This window comes from Rhamphochromis sp. 'chilingali' (genome assembly GCF_963969265.1).
Source record: "Rhamphochromis sp. 'chilingali' genome assembly, chromosome: 14".
Classification (NCBI taxonomy): Eukaryota; Metazoa; Chordata; class Actinopteri; order Cichliformes; family Cichlidae; genus Rhamphochromis; species Rhamphochromis sp. 'chilingali'.
In genome coordinates, this window is record NC_137941.1 from 14,489,175 (window position 1) to 14,507,989 (window position 18,815).

An 18,815-nucleotide genomic window follows, 5' to 3' on the forward strand; every position below is an offset into this window, starting at 1 on the left:
TTTAAAAAAAAAGTATGAGAAAAAGCCTTTAAATGAAATGTTCTCTTTAATGACAAGTTGTGTGACCGTCCACAGGAAGATGAGATGGTGATGCACTTGGTGTGTTTTAGCATATAACAGCCATACCTGTAAACTCCATATACATGCATGGAAAATCTCACGATTACAGAGCTAACCCTTCTCCTAAAAGCAATCTTTAAACATGTGATCAGAGGGAATCTTTATTTTGTGTTTCTGTGAAAGGTGATAAAATGACTAACCCTGTGCTGCTAAACGGTATGATAAAGATTCAAAACAAAGCGCTGATGTTTTTTGTTTTGCGGTTCTTCGTCCAGCAGAAACAGTTTTCTCTGAATTTTTCTGAATATCGTTGTTAAAATGCCCTGTTTTTGTGGCCATGTCTTTGCTGCTTGGGATGGTCAGGTTTTGTGCAAGAGCAATATATGGGCAGCCACTAGATGGCGACAGTTAGGCTTGTGTTATGTAAATAACCTGACTCATCCCTTTTTCTGACTAACATCATTTAATTCCTGATGGTTATCCAGAACAATATTACTTTTTACCTCTCTGGTTGTCGCTGAAAAGGGATACTGCATCTGTGAGAGAGCTCTCTTTTGTTTTGCTTTTAATAAGCCCCATTTCTGTCATCATCCTCACTGATCTGATCTTCAAGCTGACAAACAGCCAGTTTCAATTTAACGATAATGATGTCAAGCTGCCGGCTCAAGCGTGTGCAGACGGCTGAGATTCTGCATATAAAGGAACATAAGCCAGAGACGAGGCCACGGAGCACCGGAGCGACCTCATCTCAGTGTTACTCCTGTACATAAACACCTGTAAATGTCATGTGACCCATTATCGCCTCCCTCCCTCTCTCTCTTTGTCATTGCACAGCTCTGGCAAAGCCTCGAGCTTGATGACCAGCGGACTGGTTGAGCAGGAAACTCTTGAAGTCTGTCCCCACATCAGTATTGAACACTACAGGAGGGTGTGAGTCATAAACCCGAGCAGCACAAGGTGATTATTAACGCCGATGGACGGACTGCCTTTTGCTCCACAGCTTCAGAAAGGCTTACACCTTCTGCCTTTCCTCGAACCTCCTCCTTCACTCTTGTTTACGTTCGTGTGAAATAACCCAGCGTGTTGTAATGACGGGGTAATCCGATCAAGCTGTTAATAACATTATCTTTCTGGCGTATATCCTGTGAAGTATGATTGTTGTGTAGTTTTAATTTAATTTTGATCTTCTTTTTTTTTTTCTTTGTAGCTGGCCTACATGATTGTTGAATTTAATTTATTTTGGATGACTGGTGAGGAGGAGTAGTGTTCTTTTTAATTTCAGGCAGCTTCAGAAATGTCACGACCTACGACTTCTCTCCTGGAAAGTATTATTTAAAGGAAGCACAATGAATTGGTCAGGGAAGAGGACAGTATTTGTGTGTGTGGTTGAACAAAAGCATCGTCACGTTGACCCTGCAGGGGACCATTCGTCATTTAGCTTTGATTTAGCAGACTTTACATCAGTAATTATCTCATCGTAGGTTGTTAGGAACCACTTTCAAACATAAGTCAGTCAGTGGGCTGTCTCCGCAGTGTAAATGAGGCGTGAAGCCTGGAGGGATGCGCGATGCTGACCTCGGTACATCTGCGGGGACCCCCACTTCCTCTCATTCTTACTAGGAAAAAAACAAACAACTTGCATTCAAATTTCTGTGAAATCGTCTCTCTAACTGTGGACATCCTGTTGCCTCGTCCTGTGTTATCGGACTCATGTTTCTTTGTTACTCTTGTTTCTATCCTCTTTCCTGTTGAAAGGCATTATGATCAACCAATCCTGTCAATTTCCTGTATTATCCAGTGTACAGTGCAACGAGTAACTGGGAGAATTAAATCAGCGCAAACAACTGCATGGAATAAATGCTGTACTGTACCCAAACCTCTGTGGTCTGGCTCTTCTGTTTGTCCCCTACTCTTTAGTGCTTCTTTTATTGTCCTCTATTTATTTTTTGCTGTGTGTGTGCAAAAGCCACGCCGCATATTTTCTGAAGAAAATTGAAAACGGGTGCAATCGTTCCTTCAAAGATCTACCTGTTTTCCTGTTTTGTTACAAAAAAGAATTCAGCTATTTGTTGGTAACACATAAATGTTCCATAAATATCTATCTAGATCTCATTTATGAGATAGATAGATAGATCTTGAGAGACAGAAATGCATGTATATTCCTGTGTGAAAGTATTAAGCCACTCCTCATTTCTTTATTTATTGAAATGTGCAAATGTTCACTGAATATATAAATTATACAAGACAAAAACAGAGCATATACAATTCAGTGTTTTGGTATGACCACATTAATTGTTCAACACAGCCTGAACTCTATTAGGTATTAAGCAGTCTTCAGGAATAGTAATGAAGTAAAATAAAAGCCAGGCTGAGTTCATGAGTGATGATGTTCCATTGTGAGTTTTCCAATCCAGGTATGATTTTTTTTTTTTTTCTTTTTCCAACCATTGGATAAGAAATCTTCTGGCTGTTATTTCATGGTAGGTTAAAATCTGGTGGTGTTTTTCTGTGTTCATAATTCCATCACTTTTGGCAAGATCCCCAACATACTGGCTGAAATACGGCTCCAAACAACAGACTGCTATAGGCACTTGCTGTTGAAGAGCTCTCCTGACCTCCTTCGTACATATTGACAGTAATTTGAACCAAAAGTTTCAGCTTCTTCACTCCATCAGACTTCTTGTCACTAATTTCAGTCCAGTTTTTGAGTATTTTTTTTGGCGTAATTCAACATTTCCCCACCTTAAGAATGATTTGTTGACAACCACCCTTCTACTGAGACCATTTCTATTGAGGCTCCAGTGAGCAGTAGATGGGTCAGCTGAAGGACCAGGTTTCTTAAGGACATAACTTTCAGATCCGGTTTATCTACTTTATATAGTATTTCTTTTAAATGTTTTTTAAAGCTTGAACTTCCTTTTTTGTCCTCTACTTGTCCCGTTTCCCCACATTTTTTCACAACACACTGCACAGCTTGCAAAGATATGCCAAGTTTTCAGCTAAAACTTCTCTGGGAGTGACCTCTATGGTACAAAAACACTTTAGGTCTGTCAAACTGTGCTATCATTAGCATTTTCCATAAATTAAACTAAATAAATTGGATCAAATAATGTTATTTGTCATGCTCTTTAATTTAAAAAATGGTTCTTTGATAAGTTGGATGAGTCATAGGTCAGTGTTTAGTGGCAGGTTAAAAAAGGGGAGGGGATGGGGTGAAAAAGCAGTAAATGTCTGAAGAAAATTTTTAAGAATGACAAAGCTTGGAATACAGACGAATGAGAGGATGCTCGAGACATTTGCACGTTACTGTAGTCCTGTGGAGGCTACACTGTATACTTTATTATACCCAGAAGTTTGTATACTTTTATTTTTTACTATAAAATATTACTGAGTTGGCTTTTAAACCAGCTCTTCTCCTTCCTGTTGATAGGCAGGCTCTCAAAGTTACTTCATTAACATCTTCAGACCTAGGGTTGCCAACTCCCTGAAAAATAAATAAGGGACACCTCGTGGCCAGGGCCGGGCGACCCAGTTGTCTTCACCCTTCCCAGTGTGGTGAATTTTCTAGCTCTTTTTTTGTGTGTGAAATTCTTTTTTTAACCATTTGACTTGAAGTTGATTTAAGTAGATGCATATTCTATTCTTTGTGATATGAACACATGTGAAACAAATGATCATTTAGCCATTTATTTTTAGCTCAAAATGACAACATTAACACAGTAAAACAGGTCTCTTTCTTAAACAGAAGCTTGTCATGCTTAACTTTTGAGAATATAAGTAAATCTTTCTTTAAAAGAACTCTGTCCTGCTTAACTTAAAATAATAGAAAACAATAGAAAGAAAAATATTCTTGTAACAGTGCACATTTAGTGCATTTAGTACAATTGGCTTCAGTTGAGGTATTATTTCAGCTTTTCTAATGCTAATCAGCTGCTCCTGTTTGTAAACCCGCTTGTTCCCATGATTACGCATCATAACTCATCATCATTATTCATCTATGTATTACTTTTATGTATTAGTCATCAATTTGTTGTAATCATCTATCCTTGCAGTTGTTTATTACACAAAATAAATTATATTATCACACTTCTGGCCACATAGCGCTGATATTCACTGCACATGCCCATATTAACTTTTTCCAGCCAGGTGTTTTCCTTTTCCCATTCTTCCCTTTCTCTGAGGGGAACAAACATTGCTGCTCTAATGCTGGGCTTACACTGTGCGATTTTTGGCCCATTTTGAGCCGATTTTTGAGTGATCGGACCGATTTTGGCCTTCATCGTGCATCGTGTAGTATACGTGGGGTAAAGAGAAGTGATTAACACCTCACGACCAGCTCCCGATCATCAATCGCTCGTGAGGGTGTCACCACAGGCGCTCACACTGCTCGCGCGCAAACGTAAACGTTGGTGAAAAAGACGGCGCAGCACGGCTGTGCAGCGTGTGATCTGGACACAAGCGATGGAGGCACAACTTGTAGAACTTTGGAAAGCTCATCCGAGCCTTTTCGATGTGGCATCACAAAATTATCACGACCACAACAACCGTGAAAATAGTTGGATTTACACTGCTGCTCAATCACAGCTGCCTGATCAATGTTTTTCATTAGCAATTTAGCAAAGTTGATGGTGGTGGTGTGTCTGTGTGAGTGAAAGACAGAGAGAGCGAGCGACAGATTTTCTGTTATAACCTTCATGTTATGGAGGCACAGTGTGAGCACTCAGGTCGCATCAGAGCATCGGGCGGTATAGTGTGAGACCTGCATCGTGACCTACCAACTTCTAACCCCTGCGAGTCAATCGTGCAGTTTGAGCAGGAGCTGAATAACGTGACTGAAAAAATCGCACAGTGTTTGCCCAGCTTTAGGTGTACTGTCATCCGAGACTTGCACCGCAGAGTCGGCGTTTGTTCCCCTGTTGGCCATGCTTCTTGTTGTGGTCATCTGTTGTCTTCCGGTATTTTCTCCGCAAGCGACCTTTCCTCGACGAGATGAGATGAGCGGTAATCTGAATTGTCATACTCGAATTGTCATAAGTGTGCTGTCAGCTCATTGGTCACAAAGCAGGAGAGGGGCTGGGAATTATGTTTTCAAACAAAGTGTTAATTCCATAAACATTTATAGACTACTTTTGATTCTCACTGTATTACGGGACAAAGTGCGTCCCTTATTAGCTCAATACGGGACGTGTACTTTTGTTTCGAAATACGGGACGATTCCGTATTTTAAGGGACGGTTGGCAACCCTATTCAGACCTGAGGTTTTACATGCTCTGTTCTGCTGCTGTATTATTCCACTGATTGCGCCTTCTTCCGGTATGAATACCTGCCCATGGTGTACGTGCTGGTTGCACTTCCTTCGGTTACAAGCCTCGGGGCTCAGAGAGAAGGCGGAGATTCTCGAAGACGAGCGAGTGGAGAAAACCGCAGCTCCGGGCGGAGCGGGTGAAAAGAGCAAACATCCCCCCTCAGCTGTATACTGTGGGTGTCACCGCTGGAAGTTACGATCTGCTGAGGAGAAACTTGCAAACGAGGAAGAGGCAGCTAGATTCCCTAGGATCAAGACACTAAGAGCTAATTTTACTCTCCCAGCCGACGGGTTTTATTTTTTCAAATTCTCTCTTTTTTTTGTAGCTGCGAGGAGAAGAGATTAAAAAATGTCTTTGATGGACTTAGAGAAGCTGAAGATGACGTGCGCTGGTCGGGCCATGGCAGTGCTGACCAGCGGTGGAGATGCACAAGGTGACCTCACAACTCGACAATATGTGTGGATGTAAACCCGTGTTTGTGTGGTGGGAAAATGTGGCTAGGTCGAGGGCTGAGGTGACAGCAGCTGGTAGTCAGCTCGGAATAGCAGCTGGATGAGTAGGGATCAAAGGTCACACAGTAACTACGAGTTTATAGTAATACTTGTTTACTTTACTTGCTGCAGCAATAATCTGATGTTTGCATTCGTACATCAGTAATTCTAAGACAATCCAACATAATGCACTATTGTGGAATAATAGCAGTACTTTAAGATGTGGTTGTATGCCCATGCTTTATGCCTTCACAGTACCATTTATAAGCATTTTCAGGGGTGTAAAACACTTCAATGTTAGTGCTTCTAAAAGGCTAGACCCTTCTGCCTCCCCTTTGAACTCACACAGTGTATCTGTTTCTGACTAATCAAAGCCTCCCATTGTCTATTGCTGCGGTCAGAGAAGATAACAGATAATGAAGTCATACCCAACTTACCCTTTGATTACCCCATGCAGAGCTGTGATGCAACAGCCTGTGTGCAAAGACCCAAGAAGAGGAAGATCTAACACTTTTTATCCTTGATTTAGGGATGAATGCTGCCATCCGAGCTGTGACCAGGATGGGCATTTATGTGGGGGCCAAGGTCTATCTCATTCATGAGGTAAACAAGCTTTGTATGTAAGCCTCTTTGCATTAAAAAAATGGGACAATAAAGATAGAGTCCTCAAGTGGGACAGATGAAATGTTCTTTGTAATGGCCAGCAGGGGGCGACTCGTCAGACGAATACTCCTATAAAATAACTCCTAAAGAAGTTTTACCCATCACTTTACAGTCACTTTCAAAACATGAATGCTGTATTTGTTTTACCTTGATTCAGCATTATTATTTAGGGCGTGGCTAATGTATGCGGTTTCTCAGGTAGAAAAACCCGCTGTAGTTAAGTAAATTGTCAGTTTATTGCTTCTTATTGTGAGTACATTTTGTTTTTAGTTGGGGGTTTTTTGGTAGACAAAAGTAGAATACTAATTTATTGAACAATAAAGAACTGAGTAGGGCAGTTTTCCTGTTGCCTGGCAACTCAATAGGCAGTTGTCCCAGAAAAAAAGACCATCAGCCCCGGCTTATCCAATCTAGTACCAAATGCAAAAGTAGTGTGAGGCTCCATACATGAAAACTGGGTGACCAGACTGGACAAAGTGGAAATGTGTTTGAATGCAACTTTTCAAACTCTCTTGGTAAATAAATACAAAAGGAATAAAAGCAAGTTAGAGTTTGTTCGTATGGTGTCATGTGATAGTTTTTACATGCTCCTATATTCTTATTTTACTGTTATTTCAGCTGCTGTTCTGTCTGGTAACAGTCTTCATTTGTAGATTGGAATACTTTTTATGAGCCATATCAGACTATTTGAGCAATGTTTAGTGATTTATGTCACATAAAATACAGTGCAAAAAAATAACTTGCAATAAGGAGACAATTTTGAGTATATATTGGCTTTTTATTTTCTTTGTGGTGTTTTTCTACCGTATTCACCAAACTCTGCAATGCTAGTGACTTTTTGGTAACTTGTAACTTTTACTGACGGGCTAGACAGGCTAACCTTTATTTGATTTTAATCATTTATATGCCGTGGGTATAAAGCCAGACTTTTGAAAACTGTGTGTCTTGCAAAATCAGTCAAAATGTGGGACACTGTCTAAAGATATGGAGCAGGAGGAGAATGAGTAAACATGCTGTGCAGTGGCACTTAATGAAGGGCATCTAAAATCTGTGTGGCAAACCCCTGTAGATAAGAGAGGAGTTGAAAGTACTTGTAGTACGCTGTGTTATTTTGACTCTGGCCATCTTTTACATATAAATACAGCTTATAAACACTCTGAGATTGTTCTTTTTTCATTATTGCTTGACTGCCCTCCATAATAATTTCTTTTCCTCAGGGTTACCAGGGCTTGGTGGATGGGGAAGACAACATCAAACTGGCCCACTGGCACAGTGTGACCGACATTATTCAGCTGGTAGGTTAAACTATTACTGTGGTTAAAGGTAGCTGTTATAAGAGACGATATTCAGCACAGAGTAAAAGTTATTTTGCTACAAAACACTTCAGGAGTGGACATTTTCATATCAAGCATGGGCAGTGTGACACTGAGCCACCATACAGGACATGGACACTTAAGCAGCTAATTAAATTCAGCCATCATGGATTTTACTCGTTAAATTTATGGAGGACCTAATTTAGGAATTAATTGTCAGTTTCCTATTTTTGCTCTCTCTAAGACCCTTAAGGATCTCCTTAAAAATTCATGTGGCTTATGTCTGAAAAGAATTTGAATTTTTGTTGTTGTTTTTCTGAGCTTAAAATTTTCTCTATTTCTCTCTTTTTTTTATAGTTTTATTGTTATTATTTCATCCATGTCTTCTCGTCTCTTCTCTTCCTATTACTGGTTGTAACCTGGTAAGGAGCTTTGCTGCATGCGCTTTTAGCCTAATCAGACGCAGGCTGCACTATTCAGAGTGCCAGGCTAAGTAAACAGTCTTCCAGCCAACCCAGGTGGCCTTGCATAGGGGAGGAACAGTCTAAGCATCTGATTAATTTTTTTCAAGATTGGCACAAATAATAATTTGGATTCAAGGATGAACGGATTGGAATTTGGTGATCAAAGGTCACCGGGACATTTGTTGCCATAATTCAGACATTTATTATGACAAATTAATACAAATATCTTAAAACAAAAGGATAAAGTGTTGACATTTATTATCCAAATAGCCAAAGGTTCCCTTATTTTTACAGCCTTTATCCAGTGCCAAATATGTGACCATATTTCACATACGTGAACTGTGTTTTGGTTGGGTGCCCACCTTGAAACTGTAGTGGCTGTAGATAAAATGTGTTCGAGCCCAGTATAGTAGATCTCCTGTGCTGCTGGGTTGAAAGTGCTGATGAAGCATCCATGTTTTAGAAGTTGTCACATCCAGATCTGAAGCGTTGTTTGCTCTCTGATGCAATTTTTATTGGCCAAACATAAATATGCTGAATAACTTTTATTAAATTCCTTCAAAACATCTCACTACATTTATGTTATGAGTCCCAACAGACATGGATGCAAACTGCAGCTTGCCTGGTTAGCAGAGTCTTTCAGTGTGAGGTAGTAATTGTAGCTTACCACCAGATTATCTGCCAGAGTATCCCGTTTGCAGGTAAGTCTAATCTGTGTGTACCTGTGGTTCCCACCCTTCTATTGTTGCGTGAGTCCTCCTCCCCAGGTTTATGTTTATGCATTTTGAGAGGTCAAAACCAAAACAATTGGAGAAAAATCAAATTATTTCACAACTAGCTGTTTGAATTTTGTATCCACCAAAAATGCGAACCATTGCTTTATGAATCTCACTGATCTACAAAATGCCTGATTAAAATATTCTGTCTGCCTTAGTTTGGTTTTTGACTAGTTTTACATCTCTGCTGCAGGGTGGGACCGTGATAGGCAGTGCCCGCTGCAAGGCCTTCATGACGCGTGAGGGCAGAGTTTCCGCTGCCTTCAACCTGGTAAAGAAAGGCATCACCAACCTGTGCGTGTGTGGCGGCGACGGCAGCCTTACCGGAGCCAACATCTTCCGCAATGAGTGGAGCGATCTACTCGATGAACTCGTAAAGAAAGGTGAGTGTTGCTCAAGAAGATCAAACTACTCAGAGTGCATATCAGAAACAAGAAGTGGAGTCATTTTTTGTTGAAGTCTCAGAAACGTGTTTGGAGTTTATTTAATTTCAACACTTGTGTGTGTGTGTGTTACTTAAGGAAGGATCACAGACACTATGGCTAAGCAGCATTATAACTTGAACATCGTGGGCCTCGTCGGCTCCATAGACAACGACTTCTGCGGCACCGACATGACCATCGGTGCCGACTCTGCGCTGCACCGCATCATGGAGATAATTGACGCCATAATGACCACTGCACAGAGGTGAGCCGCTGGGTAATTTGGAACAGCACTGAAGCGCCTGGTGTTTCATAAAAGAAGCATGCACAAGGTCACTGGATAAGTGAGTAATTAGTAAATGAGTTACAGAAAGGAAGATGTGTCGAGCACACCACATGTGCTGCAGTGCTACTTCAAAGGAGCAGATTTATGCTAGTAAACATACTGCACGTAGATCAAGAAAAGATTAGTCGGCGATTAAGTAATGCCAAACATTTTGTGGTTCCAGCTTTTCATGTGTGTGTTGGGGTTTTTTTAGTAGTTGTATTCAGTTACTTGAACAGACATGGAGTAATGCTGATGATTTAGCATTACTTAATCTCAGCCCTATCAGAGTTATCTGAATATACCTGAACAGTGAATGATTAACTCTTAATGGAATGTGGTCTTTTGCACCATTCAAGGCTTTTGGCATGACTTCCATCTTGCCCAGACTTGCCTTCTCAGACACCAGCATGTTCTTTGTGTGTTTGCTGACATACTTTGTGGAAAAGAGTCTCACTGTAACTGTTTTGTACTTCCTACAGCCACCAGCGTGCATTTGTTTTGGAAGTGATGGGACGGCACTGCGGGTGAGAGTTGCACTTTAACCCATTTTGCTATCCCATATGCACTGCAGCTGCATGCAGCTCTTGTTATGCATTAACTGTCCTTTTATTCTTTGTTACAACTTTAGGTATTTGGCTTTAGTGTCAGCTCTGGCATCAGGGGCAGACTGGGTTTTTATTCCAGAGGCTCCACATCAGGAGGGCTGGGAGGACAATATGTGTGCCCGTCTAAAGGGGGTAAGACACAAGTCCAGACTGTATGTTAGCCCCATGCATATACTGATTTACATTCACTGTGTGTATCCACATGACAGGTTTGGCCTGTGTCGAAGTAGACGAATTGGGCATAGTGTCAGTTTAGGCATGCCATGAAAGCAGGACAGTTTGCTAATGTCATACAAGCATCTGTGCATCTGCAAGGCACTGTGCAAACCAAGTCGGCTCTGTCCAATGAGGGTCTTGCCTGTCCTGTTGCCACCTCCAGCTTTTTTTGTGTACATAGAGTAGTACAGGAAGCTCTCCCTGATTTATGGTTTTCATTTTTTAAAAGTTCCCAAACAGAGCCGTTTCACCAGATAAATTACTCCAGATGGAAATAACAGTCCTCCTTTGACTGTAGTTGTTCTGACTTTAAAGAACTTGGACACAGGTTTGTGCTTAATGACACAATAACATGTTTTACCCGTTTCCTTCTAGAGCCGCACAAGCGGGGGGTCGAGACTGAACATCATAATCGTCGCAGAAGGAGCCATTGACATAAATGGCAAGCCCATCTCCTCAAATTATATAAAAGATGTAAGTCAGACAACGCACATTAATGCAGCACTACAATCTGAATATATCAGATACTGATTTATAGATTGTTTATTTCACTCCTGCAAAGGTCGGCTGTAGTTTTTCTTGGCGACAGCTGTTGCTGAGAGCTTTTTCAAATGCATAAAACACTGAAATTCTTCCATGTGTTTGTTTTTAAGCTGGTGCAGGAGAGACTGGGTTATGACACCAGAGTGACAGTACTTGGCCACGTTCAGCGAGGAGGAATTCCCTCAGCGTTTGACAGAATGCTGGTAAGCTGAACAACAGATTTCATATTCATATAAAACTTGTAAATATTGTTGAAGTAATAAATTCAGGGACATTAACAAAAATAACTGCGTCTCAAAGCTATTCTGTCAATATTCCTGATTGTTCCTTTTGGCTGACCATTAAAATGATAATTAAACACTAGGACTGTGTGATATGACCAAAATCTCTTATCCTTATATAAGAATTCTATCGTCGATAACGATATAAATCGCAAAAATGTAACATTTTCTGTAAATTCTGTGAATCTCGGGCAGCTCGACTTGCGTGAAGTGTTTCCAGCTGCGCGTCATGTAGCTGGAGTCGAGTGTTTTAACCGATGCATGAAACTATACATTTTTAGACATAAGTTGTTTTGTGAGTATTTATTACACAGGGTGCTGCGGGGAAAAGCCTGTTCTAACGTTTGAGTCTAAGGTCTATTTTTTAGCACCTGGCGGCTCTTTTTTACTTCTCATCCGTAAATAATCTGCTCTTTCACGTGATTCAGTTTATTTTGAAAAGTCAACAGGATCTTGAGCTTTATTGTGAAAGGTTTATGTGGAACATAAACAAGCGGACACGCGATGGTGTTACCGTCGTTGTTGCTAACCATAACCCATAAAAACAGGCGCTTGTCCATAGTGTGGTTATATTAAATATAAGAGAAATAGAGAACTTTAAGAAATTAATATAGCCACTGCAGTGACCATCAAAATGATGAAAAAATATTGCCGTAAACAGTTTATTTTGTGACACCACGAAAGAAACGATAGCGAAAAATGAAATGATAGACGTTTTTATATCGTCATCCGATATATCGTTATATCGAACAGCCCTATTAAACACTATTTAACACAATGAACCTGCACTACTAACAAGTGGCCACAATCAGACTTAACACAAACTGATTACACGAAGAAAACTAGCACAGGATGAGTTTCTGTATGTGGCATAATACACAACAAGATGACCTGATACCGATAATAAAATAATCTATTGATGCATACTAACAAAGGCTGCCTGAGTAGATTTAAAAAAAAAAAAAAAATTCAAATTAGTATGAGGTTAATTCCCAGTATTCAATGTCAGTGCTGTCTTAATTGCACATATATCCAAACACGTGTTTCCAGAGCAGCATATTGGGTGTGGAAGCGGTCGTCGCCCTCTTGGAGGCTTCTCCTGAAACCCCCGCCTGTGTCATCGGCCTGTCGGGCAACCAAGCAGTCCGCCTCCCTCTGGTGGAGTGTGTGGAGATGGTGAGTCTCTCTCCTGTCCTCGTGTAATTTATTTGTAATGAACAGAACAGGTCAGAAGTGAGATGCTGAGCTCTGGTTTTACTGCACCACCCTTTGCAGACTAAGTTGGTGCAGACGGCCATGAATGAGAAGAGGTTTGATGAAGCCATTAAACTGCGTGGAGGGTGAGAGTTTTGATTTATGTCACCTTATTGTTTTTATTGCAAATTAAAAAAACTAAACTAACGATGTACTTTTAGGAGTTTTGAGAGCAACTGGAACATCTACAAGAGTCTCGCTTTCCACAAGCCTCCTCAGTCTAAGGTAGGTCTGGAGGACTTGTAGACAGTTTAAGCCATAAATGATGTGAAATGATCCCAGGATTTAATCTTGGTGTTCTCTTTTATGTCTGACTTATGCTTCCTCAGAGCAACTTCTCTTTTGCTATTCTGAACGTGGGAGCTCCGGCGGCAGGAATGAATTCTGCAGTGAGGTCGGCGGTGAGGTCAGGGCTCTCTCATGGACACAAAGTCTACGGGGTCAATGACGGCTTTCTGGGACTTGCCGATGGAGCGGTGAGGCTGTAATTTTTTGTTTTGTTTGTTTGTTTTTTAACACTGAAGGAGATTTTAGCAGTTCCACAGTAACCTGTGTGAGACTGAAAGGAAAGTGTTCTTCAACCTGTCTGTCTGCAGGTGTTTGAGATGGAATGGCACAGTGTGGCTGGATGGACGGGCCAAGGAAGCTCACTGCTGGGGACAAAACGGTGAGTGTTTCACTGATATGAATCACTTTACCTGATCTTAAAGGCTTAACCTAACGCAGCAGTGGCTTAGGTGTTACGAGATTTTGCCATACGCTGATGACAAGTTTTGTTTAATTTCCTTCTTAAGGACTCTTCCCAACTCTCACCTGGAGAAGATTGTGGAAACCATCACCAAGTTCGAAATCTCAGCTCTGCTTGTAATAGGAGGGTTTGAGGTATAACAAGCACAAAAGTGTCAAATCTAAATTATTCGAGCCATAAGTTACCGTGTTAATATTGACCTGTATGCCTTTGACTTTCAAAGGGGTACCAAGGTGTGCTTGAGCTCTACGAGGCCCGGACTCACTACGATGAGCTCTGCATCCCCATGGTCGTTATCCCTGCTACCATTAGCAACAACGTCCCGGGAACTTTCTTCAGTGTGGGTACAGACACTGCTGTCAATTGTGCAATGGAGGTAGGGCTCAGCAGAAATATATTTTTGTATGGCTTTCTGTACAAATGTTGTTCTTTGCAGTGTTAAGTTTGAAATCACAACTGCTTTGACCTTTAAGCTGTTTAAAAGACTTGAGTTTATTTAATTTTTGTTCATTTTTATTATAATTTTGCATATAAACCAAATAGAAACATTTAGTGTTTGAGATGTTATCTTCCAGCTTTGAAGACATGGAAAATGAAACGGTGCGGTACAGTTTATCACTCTAAACCTATATTAATAGCGGACACTCACAGGTTACATTGCTAGGTACTCCTGCTCACTGGTTCATTAATGCAAATATCTTATCTGCCAATTACATGGCAGCAATTCAACAGGCATGTAGACATGAGGATGGGGGGAAAAGAGCATGGTTGGCATGGTTGATGGTGCCAGACAGGCTGAGTATTTCAGAAGCAGCTGATGTAATTGGATTTCCCAACAAAACAGTCTCTAGAGTTTCAAGAGAATGGTGTCAAACGGAAAATATCTTAAAATATCATATTACAACCAAAGAATCAAATTCTTCTGCAGAGTTGTGACAAGATCAAGCAGTCTGCCAGTGGGACCAAGAGACGAGTGTTTGTGGTGGAGACCATGGGTGGGTACTGTGGATATCTGGCATCCGCTACTGGCATAGCAGTGGGTGCTGATGCAGCCTACATTTTTGAAGATCCCTTTAACATCCTTGACCTTAAGGTAGAAGAAAAAGATATTGTCTAAAGTCATTTTTGTGATGTTCACAGCACTGTTTCCTCTAATAATGTGAACTGTTTGCAGACAAATGTGGAGCACTTATCTGAAAAGATGAAGAAAGATGTCCAACGAGGTCTAATCCTGAGGTACGTAACATTTTATAGAGTGAACTAAATTTAAACAAGTGACAAATTAAAGGAAAAAGCTGTATTGCATGTATCCTTTTTCCTACAGTGAGGGCACAAGAGGTCACTGAATAGTTTGATAAGTCTAAAAATTGAGGAACTCATGCAGCGATTTGACGGATGATCTGATATCCTCGTGTTGGTGTTGTTCCCAGACCATCATGAAAATGTTGTTCCAGGTTCAACATTGCAAGTGACCAATCACATTGTTGTGACGTTATTCCTTTGCGCGCCAAGCCATTCGTGCATTTATGAAATTCCAATGTTGCAAGGACAATATCAATTCTGCTTACTGTTTATTAAAGGGTTACGGTTAGGGTTAGGGTTAGGGTTAGGGTCAGGGTCCGTTGATCGGCGGACAGAGGCGGTTTCACGCAGCTTAAGTACAGTTTTTTGTTTTACGCCGGTTTTTCCCGAAGTCTCAAAGGTATGACGTCACAACATTCTGATTGGTCACTTGCAATGTTGATCCTGGAACAACATTTAGTATGATGATCTGGGAACAACACCAACACGAGGATATCAGATCAACCCGATTTGACAGTCACCCAATCTGAGCCCAAATGAACAATGGGAGATTTAAAATTGACATGTTAGGCAGCGCTCACAGGACTGTCTTCAGGTAGAACAGTACAGCTAAGTTTTAGTTTGCAGCTATTTACTCATAGAATAGAAGATGTATTATGTATTTTGACTTCATTATTTCACTCTATGTTCCATGTGAAGCACATAAATTGTTGAATTGATGTATTTATAGATAGATTCAAATTGTGGAAATTAGTTTCCTGCCCATGCAACCAGATACCGGATAAGCAGCAGAAAATTATGGATAATTATTGTATAAGTGCCACATCAGTTTTTATAATTGTCTAGCTGAGCCTGCATCCAATAACACTGTGGCACTCCTTTGTTGATCATGTTCTCTGTCATGACAGGAATGAAAAATGCCATGAAAACTACACTACAGATTTCATCCATAAGCTGTATTCATCAGAAGGGAAGAACATCTTTGACTGCAGAGTCAACGTGTTGGGACACCTCCAGCAGGTATGGATCAGTTTTCCAACTTTGAGTTGTAGTCAAAAGCTTACATAGACTCGTCATGGGAATGATTGTTTTGTGCTTTTAATGATTTCTTTGAGCTGTTCTGTTTTTATTGATTGTACAGCATCTTTAACAACTTAAAAAAACAAAAACAACAATTAGGTGCATGTGTTTGAATTATTTTTAGATTGTTTTTAAATCAACATGCTAGACAGTGGTCTCGGGAATGTCTTAAGGTTGAATGAGTTTCAATGTCTTGCTAAATCAACTTTACTACGCTTTAAATTAACACCCAACTGCAGTTAAAAAAGCTGATGAAAACATCCTTGAATATTATCATTTTATTTCTGGTTTATGCTGTCCTCATGTTTGTCTCCAAATTTCAACTATTTAGCTGTTGAACTGAGATTAAGTTGAAGAATTTGGAGGTAGTCCTCGTCCTTTATTACTCCATTCACTTTTTGCAATGTACCAGTACCACTGTCAGCAAAACAGCCCCAAAGCATGATGCTGTTAGTGTTCTTAGGTTCAAAAGTCTGACTTTTACTCCTCCAAATTTACCTTTTCATTGTGGCCTAAAAGGTCAATCTTTGTCTCATCTGACCATAAGTCTTTTATCCAGAAGGCTTTTGACTTGTCCATGTCAAGTCTGAAGGTGTCAATTTTGGAGAAAGGGCTTCTTTCTTGGCCCATATCCTTATAGTTCATAGTGTTGTAACATTTGAATCACTGTAGACAATGATGCTGGTGTTCCAGCAGTTTCCACTTCATAGCAGGCTTGAGCCTTGGTGGTTCCTGCAAATCCTAACCAATTTCCTCTCATCTGAGGTTGACAGTTTGGATCTTCTTCCAGACCATATAGCTTGAACTGACGATCTTGGAATCTGTGGTTGGTCAGAAATGGCTCCAAGTGACAATACTTCTTAGATCGTCACTAAGTTCTTTGGACCTTCCCATTGTGCTGAGTAATGGTCAATCCAATGACTGCTGTCAAACAAAAACCTTTTTATTCTAGCAGAGAAACTACCACTGTAGTCAATCATGATCATTGACGAGATGCTAATAGTCCTTGACCTTGCCAAGCTAAAAGCCATTTTAGAACCTTTTGCACATATATATTTGAACCTGTGTGTACAGTTTTGACCTTGTGTGGAGAGAAAATCCAAAAATAAATTCAAACGTGTGCACACAATTCGTCATTCCTGGAAAAACAACAGTTGAAAGAGATCATTAAAAGCCCCAAATCAACATGACATTCATGCCTGTGATGAGTATATTTAAATGTCTGACCTCAACTGCAATTGGCATTTTGATGTGATAATTTTGTTCTCGGTTTGGGCTGTAGGGCGGGGCACCTTCTCCCTTTGATAGAAATTTTGGCACGAAGCTGGGCGTGAAAGCTATCGAGTGGCTTTCAGAGAAACTGACTGAAAACTACCGACAAGGTAGGTTTACTGCAAGTCGTGGATGGCATTGATAGAACATGAAGCAATCCTGAGTCAAACATCAGGTGTATTGACTGAATTTTTTTCCACCAGGCCGAGTGTTTGCCAACTCACCAGAAACAGCATGTGTCATCGGCCTTAACAGGAAGGTTGTCTCATTCACCCCTGTCACTGAACTGAAGGAAATAACCGATTTTGAGTAAGAAATACAAAAAAGATCTAAAATATGCTGCTTTTGGAAAACACATTGTCTTGTTTATTAATTATTATCCTTTTAATCTCCAAGGCACCGGATGCCCAAGGTAGAGTGGTGGTTAAAACTGCGGCCCATGCTAAAGATGTTGGCCAAGTACCAAACCAGCTTCAATGAATATGTCCCAGGAGAGATTGAACATGTGACTCAACGCTCCATCAGCATTGACAGTGGATTCTAAGCTCTCTGTAAAATGGCAGCATGCTTTGCACCTTTTAGCTTTTATCCATCATTTTTAATTCTCATCATCACATATCGTATGTAACCTTTCTTCACAAGCTTGGGCTTTCAATTTGACTGCCTGACTTCTTGTTTTCACGTAAAGATATTTCAATGCTTTCCATCAAAATGCAGAACTCCCTTGCTCTGCCCTCTGATATATCGGTTAACCTGATGGATTCAGAGGTTTTGTGTGCTCCTTCATGCACTAAAGTTGCTTTTATTTGCTCAGAGAAGTTCTGGTCATGATCCAATTTGTGCCCAGACTTTTTTGTTTGTGCTTAGGGGGCATACTGTATGGGCACAATAGGTGGCGGGACCTTTACTCCATGCCCATCTCTTAAACTTGAATGACCATGAATATACTTTCTAAATGCCAGCACTGATCTCACCTGTGTACCAGTATTTATTTGACAAGGAATTCAGCACAAATGTTTTCTTATTGTGCCAAAATCCAAGGGAGGCTTTGTATATTTAAACCACTGCTCAACAGACAGTCATAAGTGCCACTGAACAAAACATTTTATAGATTAACTAATGACTGTGCCATGAAACAAGACTGTATGCAAGGTGTTATAAATGCTTTCTCTCCAAAATCATGAGTGAATGAGCCAGAAATCATATGATAAAGGAATCTTTTTAACAGTTTTATTACAGAGTTTTATTAATATTTTATTAGCTATAAATAAGAGCTACTAAATGTTTATTGAGATACTCTTATATAATCTTATTTAACACATGAAATGTCTGAATGTGACCTGAAATGGCCAGTTAAGTGTCTTCGTTTGTTTTTTTAAATACTGTTCGACTGAAAACTGCTTCTGCCTTTTAAACCGAACAGCAAACAACAAAATATGAACACACACCTGTAAACAAACTAAACTTCACAAAAAACTATTTCACATGAACAATGAAATCTGTAAAGAAATATGAACTTACGTGTGTATTATTGTCTCTATATCTGTCTTAAATAAAATTCTATTGAACTCTATTAGAAATCAGTTAATTGTTGTTTGAATTTTCACTTTAGGTTAAACCTGCAAATTAATAATGACTGCTCAACAGAGCAAAAAATGTGTTGCTATTTCAGCTCCCGCTAATGTCACAAC

General features: G+C 40.2%; 1 protein-coding gene across 1 annotated transcript; it reads left to right on the top strand.

Moving 5' to 3' along the window:
- The first annotated feature begins 5,413 nt into the window (after positions 1-5,413).
- pfkla (phosphofructokinase, liver a) lies at positions 5,414-18,652 on the top strand. The gene is made up of 22 exons (XM_080903035.1): positions 5,414-5,799; positions 6,387-6,460; positions 7,738-7,815; positions 9,267-9,456; positions 9,595-9,760; positions 10,303-10,347; positions 10,452-10,560; positions 11,020-11,118; positions 11,298-11,390; positions 12,519-12,644; positions 12,744-12,808; positions 12,884-12,947; positions 13,052-13,198; positions 13,319-13,389; positions 13,517-13,604; positions 13,694-13,846; positions 14,399-14,563; positions 14,645-14,706; positions 15,681-15,792; positions 17,135-17,234; positions 17,328-17,433; positions 17,521-18,652. Exons 1-22 carry the CDS (start codon positions 5,715-5,717, stop codon positions 17,666-17,668), a joined length of 2,346 nt encoding a protein of 781 aa, XP_080759161.1. The 5' UTR covers positions 5,414-5,714; the 3' UTR covers positions 17,669-18,652.
- Positions 18,653-18,815: the final 163 nt, after the last annotated feature.